This window comes from Amborella trichopoda, chromosome 9, assembly GCF_054954075.1.
Source record: "Amborella trichopoda isolate Santa Cruz 75 chromosome 9, AtrichopodaSantaCruz75HAP2 v2.0, whole genome shotgun sequence".
In the NCBI taxonomy this organism is placed as follows: domain Eukaryota; kingdom Viridiplantae; phylum Streptophyta; class Magnoliopsida; order Amborellales; family Amborellaceae; genus Amborella; species Amborella trichopoda.
Window position 1 is genome coordinate 46,646,206 of NC_142344.1, and position 8,323 is coordinate 46,654,528.

At 35.6% G+C, this 8,323-nt stretch overlaps 1 protein-coding gene across 1 annotated transcript; it reads left to right on the top strand.

Annotated features, from left to right (window-relative positions):
* Window positions 1-3,501: 3,501 nt before the first annotated feature.
* Window positions 3,502-8,105, top strand: PIN1AT (peptidylprolyl cis/trans isomerase, NIMA-interacting 1). Its single transcript, XM_006852917.4, has 2 exons — window positions 3,502-3,748; window positions 7,818-8,105. Exons 1-2 carry the CDS (start codon window positions 3,520-3,522, stop codon window positions 7,940-7,942), a joined length of 354 nt encoding a protein of 117 aa, XP_006852979.2. The 5' UTR covers window positions 3,502-3,519; the 3' UTR covers window positions 7,943-8,105.
* Window positions 8,106-8,323: the final 218 nt, after the last annotated feature.

The window sequence follows — 8,323 nt, forward strand, 5'->3', positions numbered from 1 at the left end:
ACCTTGATAATTATACAATACAACGTACATTTGAGAGAGGGAAATGTTTTTTTAAGCAGAGAAGGAAATGTTTTTTTAAACGGGGATATGGCAGAGAGATGCATGCGAAACATTTTCAAAGATTACTGGTCAACGTTATAATAGATTTTTCACCCCTCACTATCTATAATGGATTTCGTGATTTTTGGGGAAATCTCGGATAATGTCTTTCCATTTCTTTATTATCAAACTGTACCCAAACAATATAAATTCCATATTTCCTTGAAATTTATTGTCACGTAATACATTTTCACCTATCCAAACGGCCCCTAAAAGATTACCACCTTACTAATAATTTAGATGAGTAACAGGCTTATTGATTTTTTGAATTAATTTTGATCAGTTTGTTGATATTTTTTTTAACAAATAAGCCGAGAAGCAATAATCAAACTCACTCCAATAAAATTATGCAAGCATAAGATGCAAAACATGCCACACCAATAATCGACAAGAAAGGAACTACCTTCCATATATCCTTCATCAATGGGAAATCTCGCAAAGTACAACAAGAGGCAAAACCTTTATGTTCCCTCGTATCAAAATTTTCGGTTGCTCCCTTGATAAAACTCTCCCAAAATATTGGAAACGCACACGCTTGGGCAAAACTCTACGTTTAACCGTTGAAAATTTCAAAATCCATAAATTTGCAAAAAATTCTATGTTGATCCTCAAGTAGGTCTATTCATGGTTCCGGTCAGGTTATATTCCGGTCGATCCTAACTAGGTCCTCGGTGGACTGCGATCCAACCCATACTGGTGTCGGGTCTAGGTCATTGGACCACCCACCATAAAAGAAGAACAAATTTTATTCTAAATATTTTATAATATATGATATATATATATCTATATATATATATAAAAGTTCATATAAGGATGCTACCTTATAATGTAGAACTACGGATGCCCCTAAACAATCCACCGGAAAAGATAGTTTTAATGTTGAAAAACCCTTTGATTGATCATCTCGACATTGAGATGTATGACTATGAAAAATAAAAAGATTTTAAGTTTCAGAAATAGTGTATTTGACAACATATTATCGACACCATCCATTTTTAAGATTTTCATATGTTTATAGATCTACTTGACTTTAACCATTTTTTAAATTTAAATTTTTTAATTATATATAAAAATAGATTTTGAGATAATCTTAAAAACATTTTACATTAAAATTAGATACTATGATAAAATTTGAAGGTGCGCTTTACCTCTACACCTACGGATGCATCCTAATGATAAAAATATATATATTGGGTTGTGTTGGGTTAGGACAACCTTACCCTAAATTCAACCCACAAGAACTAATATGGATCCATACCTAGGCCCCAGCCCTTCAAGTCCGTGGGTCCATGCTCATGTCTGGTCGACGTTACCTAATGACTAAATTCCGAAGGACATGGTTTTTATGAGTCCAAGGGCTCATATGTATATATGCGTCGCCTCTTTATGATCCACTTTGAGAGATAATATAGTACTAAATTTTTTTAGGTGTAAATAATTTTTAACATAGAGAACATGAATAAGTAAAAACAATAAGAATAATGATCCTATGAAACCCTCCCACACTCAAGTGAGTAGAACCCCAAATGATCACCATCGAATTTGGCACAAATTTCTAAAAAAGTCAAGTCCCACATCTATGTGATAACTTTTCTAGATATATGTGCCAAAGTTAATAGTGATCCTTTGAAATCCTACTCACATGGGTGTGAGACGGTTTCATAGTGTCATTTCTCAAAAAATAAAATTAAAAAACTTAAAACAATAATTATTATAAAAAAAAATTAAACAGTTGATTTTACCCTTTTTTTAGAGACCGCAACTCTACCTCCATCTTTAAGATGGAGGTGGATGCCTTGAGGATGCAAATCACATAAACCACTTTGCAAGTTCAAAATATACGTGTCAGAGAAAGATGTCTTAAAAAATTGAATGGACTGTCTATCTAATTTTCTCATAAGTTACACCTAAGTCGTCAAAAATTAACTTCTAATTTTTTCTTTAGGGCGTGTTTGACACACCAATTTGTGGGAGAGAAAAGAGTCTCTATTTTGTTTTTTGGGTAATTCAATGGGGAAGACAAGTCCCAATCTGTTTTTTTACGTAAATTATGAGTTAGATTTTTTAAGGTGTTAGAGGGGAGGTGTTTAGTGGTGGGAATTTCAAGTAAATTATGAGTTAGATTTTTTTAAGGTGTTAGAGGGGTGTTTTTTCAAGTAAATTATGAGTTAGATTTTTTAAGGTGTTAGAGGGGTGGTGTTAATGGTGGGAATTTCAAGTAAAGGTGGTGTTAGTGGTGGGAATAGAAATCACAACGTGATGACTAGGTTACGGGGTTCTACCACCTCGACCCTAACCCCTCTCCTATTTAGTTTAGAAGATTGCAGCCTTCTAAAAATAGACTTGCTTTAACATTAAATAAGAGGCGTGTAGAACGGTGTAGAATGTTGTGCTTGTAAATGTTATACATAATCGATGTCGTGTCCCACAGCAGTTACAAAAAGTTGCAGAAAATTGTCGGAGCAATCTCTCTGGTGCTACTATTTGGTGGTGTCGTTCGTTAGACTTTATTTCCACTATGTTACTTCATGATTTGGCTCAACTACCCTAACGTTGTAGTTTTTGTGCTACTATTTGGTTTTTCGTTCGCCAGACTTTATTTCCACTATGTTATTTCATGAATTGGCTTAACTGCCCTATTAGAAGATTGTGAAATAATGTGTAGTACTTTTGGTGCTATCGTTTGTGCCAAATTTTTATTTCCACTATATTACTTCATGATTTGGCTCGACCGCCCTATTATAAGATGCTATTATGAGGTTGTGAAATAATGTGTAGTACTTTGGTGCTACTATTTGGTGCTGTCGTTCGAGTGACACGTTTATGTTATGTCATGATTTGGCTCAACCACCTTATTATAAAGTTATGAAATAATATGTAATTCACGTTCTTATTTTTAATTAATAAAAATCAGTTAGGGCCTTCTCCCCCCATTACCTTACCCAAAAAAAGAATGCCCCGCTGCCAAATCTAGAAGTAGAATGTTCCACTCCCACTTCCACAATCTCCCAGCACACGCCCTTAAAGTGCTTCTATGGAGTGGATCCCAAAATTTAGATCAAGCTACTTCCATAAGGTGGTCTTCTGGGAGTTTCTCTACAATGTGGTCCCGCTTGAGCAAACAACGAGCACTCAAAGCCCTCTCTCCTCTCTCTCTCTCTCTCATAATTTTTTACTTGGAAAAAGGACTATGGACGATCATGAAAGGGCGCTCCCTCTCATCATTTTGACTTCGAAAAAGCAATTTATGGACCATCATGAAAGCCTATTTGTCACGCAACCGGTAAAACCAGAAAAAAGAGGACAGCATTACATCTCTGTATCTCCTATAAATATTCCACGATTCTCCCCTTAAATCCCTTCTTCCGTAGTTGCAAAAAGCTGCAGTTAGATACACAGAGAGACCTACAGTGAGCGAGCATGTCTCAAGAGGTGAAAGCTTCGCATGTTCTGATAAAGCACCAAGGATCGAGGAGAACAGCTTCATGGAAAGACCCAGAAGGCAAGGTGATCCAGAACACTACCAGAGAGGCTGCCATAGCTCAGCTCAAAGCTTTGCGTGAAGAGATTGTAAGCGGCTGCTCCAAGTTCTCCGATATTGCTTCTCGTTACTCGGACTGCAGCTCCGCAAAGCGTGGTGGTGATCTAGGTCAGTTCTTTCCTTTTGTGTTTGAAGAGAGAGAAGTTACGGTGATGTCTTATTTCTCTAAGGCGTATGTTTCAAATTGGGGATCTAGGGTTTTTTTTTTTTATATATATCTGATGCGCTGGTGATGGCGTCGTTATGAGATTCTTTTGCGTGCGTAATGCTTTTTTGTACAATGTATGAATTTATCTCGTTCTTCTTTAGAGATTTGAAGCTTGTTTTGGTGGTTGATAAAGTGGCAGTGGTGATTTGGGCCATTCTTTATTGCTCATTTTAGTGATATTTTTGGTATTGTCTGCAATTGTCTTGTTTGTGAAGATATTTTTAGGTTTGGTTTTGATGGAATGATATCAAATGATACAGGAAGGATTCTGTTTTCTGGCCATTTGATTTATTGGTTACCATTTCTAGTTTCTTTTTACTTTTCTGTTGAGAATTCATTTCTTCCTTTGTTTCACTTCATTAGATTTTGGAGTTATTTCTTTCTTTATTTAACTCCATCGGATTTTGGAGTTTAATTTGATGGTTGATGTGCTGGTATTTTCATTTTGAGGTGGATAATTTATATGGAGTTGAATAATTTAAATATTTTTTAGGAGTTTCAGGATTTCTGGTTGATATTTCTCTGGTCACTTCCACTATTGCTGCTTTATGGTATCTTGGAATATTTATTTCGTACCATTTTGGTCTTTGGGTCTGTTTTCTCGTTAATGATTTGGTGGGTGTCATGTGGCTTGATGCCATACATATATTTATTCTTGCGCTAGTAACTTTCTTATCTCTCAAATGGAGAATCTAGAATTCAACTTTCTTATCTCTCAAATGGAGAATCTGGAATTCATTGTGATGTGTGGTTTCAGTGCATGATTGTCCACTATTAAGGGAAATTTGTGTTGTCTAATTTATATTTTTGTACTTTTTCTTATATTGTGAGGTTATTTGGCGTATATTGTGAGGTTATTTGGTTGATTAATGATGTGAGGTTATTTAAAACAGGCAGAAGTTTATTTAAAAGATATCCTCTGAGTTTTTAATTAATATCAATTTTGTGGTACTCTGTGGCATTTTACCTTTGTATTTCTTAAAGATAGGCGACTGTTTGTTGTAATTGATCAATAAACGGATTCTATTGGTCTTTTTGTTATTGCCATGTTGGAGCAGTCTTGAGCTTGTGACATTTGACCTTCTTAGGTTTTTTTTTGGGGACTTGTTAATGGGTAGTAATGGAACCCCTTACGTCACATTATGGCTTTGCCACCTTGATTGCCCAGGCCAAGAGGCCTATACCTAACTTCTAAATGTGGTTTAAGAACTGTGAATCAATTATTCTTATCTGGCTAAAAAGTGAAAGCTTTAATGTGCAATAGAATATTATGTTCTTTAAATCCTCGGGCATAGGAATCAGGCTTTATTCAAATGTTGTAGAAATTTGGCAGGTCTTTGTAAAAACTTACCTGTTTTTTTTACTCCCAGTAAGTTTTGTGGTTTAAGACTGAGAGCTGCCCAATTAGATCAAGTCTTGGTCGTATATCTGAGCTTTTTTTTAAACATTGGATGGACTTCAAACTTTTAAGGGCAAATCTATTATACCATGCATTTACTTTTGTTCTAGGTGGTTATTTTGGGAATTAATTGCTTGACTTTGTGCTTGTTGCTCTGGACATGTTAGGATATCTCATGAATACGCTTCGATGGTAAATATTATCCTGCTTCTCTTCTCCAATAAAAAAAAGGAATAAAAATTATTGTGCTTCCCCACTTTTGTTAGATTTATCACTAAGCTTATCATTGGAAGCATGCAAATTACAAACCTCGTAAACTCTTTATCTACTCTTGGAAAACTACATTCTTTTTTGTTCATATTAATCAAGGAACTGACAGTTTGTTCATTTCTTTGAACTTAACTAGTTAAGACATGCTCTCAAAATGCTTTTGTTTCTATAATACAAGGAATACGGATCATTTTTTCACTGTTGTCTTTTTATATTAGTCTCTAGGCCCATATTTTAAAGATTCATGTCGTTGTTTTCTTCTAGTTAATTATCTTTCCATGTCAAATATCAATTTACAAATCTAGTCAATATTTTTCACTTCTGGAATTTTCTTCATATGATTGGGAAGGTAAATCTAGTCTTTTTTAAGAGTAGTTCCACATGATTGGGAAGGAAAGTGTGCAACAAGATTTGAGACAAATAAGCATTTAATATTAATATTTTTAAGTAATCAATTAGTTTGTTCTTTTCCTCTATAAATAATCACCGAGTCTAGTTACTGTGTGGTGTTAGTTAACTGAATCAAGAACCATATATAAATTCTTTAGTTGTTTTGTCCATGGTGGGGAGGAAATCAAGTTTTGGGCTTGGGTATATGTGTCTGAGGTATGGTCCTTCCCTTTCACTACATAGAACATCCGGGTCCATTATGGAAACAATTAGCTGTGGAAGGTTGTTGTGGTCGGGTGGGAGGGGGGGGGGGGGGGGAGGGTAAGGGGGGCGGATATGTGGGGGGCTGGTTGTGACTATTTTTGTGGTTAGTATGAAAGGTGCTTAGATAGATCTGCATGACGGATTGTCATAATATTGTATTTTCTCATGGAATAAATTCTTTTTTAGCCTTTAGGCATATACTAATGAGATAAATCGTGACCCAGACAGGAGAATGTTGACAGAAAATTGCTTGCTAATTAAATCATATAATACAACCAACATTGATAGGTCATCATATAACTGGTGATATTCTTTTATATGAAAAAAAAAAGGCTCTTTTTTAGGTTTTTCATATTTTCCTTTCAAGACTTAACTGGTTTATCTTTATCTAGATTAGTTAGGACCTTAGGCATAGTGATGCTATATTTGCAGTTTCAGGTTGATTGTTGAACCTGAAGTCAACTGGTTCGACTGAAACTGGACTGGCTTGGTCCAGCTTTAATGTTATTGAATTGTTTCAATTGATTTTTAAAAGTACTATTATGTTCTTTCTCCTTGAAGTCATTTTTTGTAGAGTTTGATTTGTACAGAAATTCTCTTAGTCTACTTCATTGTTTAGGTTTCCGCCTTGTTCTTCTTCCTTTCCTTTTTTTTTTCCTCCTTTTGTTGGGTTTAAACTTTAAACACCTCTTTGTTCCCTTAATAAGAAAATGTAAGTACGTAAGCTGATTACATGCAGGTGGTAAAGTTCAATTCCTAATCATGACATCGTCAAATTTCTGCTGTCTTTGAGATGACCATGATTTCTCAGTGTCCTTATGTGTTCCACATTTGACACGTCCATGATATGTTGTAGGCCTGAATAATTACCACCTCACAGGCAGTTGATTTAGCTTGAACTATATCCTTTCATGTCACACTTTTTGTACTCTACCAAAGGAAAAAAAGAATGTCACACCTTGTTATTGAATCCAGTCATTATATAGTGCAATGTAATTTAGAATAGGAGGTGCATGCATCTCATCTTGTGTTTTGTAGAGTGTCCTCTTGGTAAGTTTACTATATACAGTGATGGTTTATATTTGGATTTCTCGTAATCTTATTTTGTATGATAACTCGTGTTACAATCATCATATTGTAATATCTACCATACTTCAGTGGACTTAGAAATGGCTTGGAGCTGTTTCACCTCATTCACAAAATAGACAGTCTTTTGCCTGTAGATCTTATAGTATATGTGTCCACCATAAAGGGTTTTCTTGCCCTGCATTGGCTGCCCATTGTTGGGTCATTATACTGTGGAAATACCGCAATGTAGTGGCATATATAAACATGGAAGTTGAATGCAATCAAGGTTTACATCTTACAATAATTTCAACATTGTGGCCTGAACTAGGTTCGTGACACATTTTGGTGTGGTACTACTGATGGGCTTGATTTCATTTTGGTTTCATTTCATCAGAATTCTTTTCCCTTTATTACCTTTTTTTCCTGACATCTCAACAGGTAGGAATAGGACCCTTAATGTCATGGATCTGCTACCTTGACTATTTCTTGGGGCCAATTCCTTGTAATCTATTTTTGCTTTATGAGAATATTTGATCTAGTCTTTAATGGTGTTTTTGTATGTAATTATGCGTTTCCAGGTCCATTTCGCCGCGGCCAGATGCAAAAGCCTTTTGAAGAAGCTACATTCTCCCTGCAAGTTGGTGAAATAAGCGACATCGTGGATACTGATAGTGGGGTCCACATCATCCTAAGAACCGCTTGATCACATGATGGACGGTTTTGTTGCCTCGAATTGTTTGATGTATTTCTCCCCATTTGAGCTCTACTTTTTAACTACTGATATGCTGCCTGAGCTACAATATACTATGGCTTGACGATATACTTCGCTATTGTACCTTAATAATAATTTTCACGAGTATTGCTCCTACGGTTTGCTGAGGATTGCCAATGATCCTGACTTTACTGAGTATTAGCTTTGCCTTGCCTAGGACTAAACCATGATTGCTTATTCTTCTATAATGAAGAGTAGTTGGGGCGTCCATCGTTCACAAGTTTTAGGACTCTTTTTGCTTTTTTACCCCACTAAGCATATTAAAGACCAATATCGATTCTGTAAATGGGTATTCACCCAGGTAACATCAGG

Bases quoted from the DNA above. Each gene is read 5' to 3' on its own strand.
- PIN1AT (XM_006852917.4), top strand. From the start codon at position 3,520: ATGTCTCAAGAGGTGAAAGCTTCGCATGTTCTGATAAAGCACCAAGGA. The intron at 3,749-7,817 runs GTCAGTTCTTTC...ATGCGTTTCCAG, and splicing joins AAAGCGTGGTGGTGATCTAG to GTCCATTTCGCCGCGGCCAG.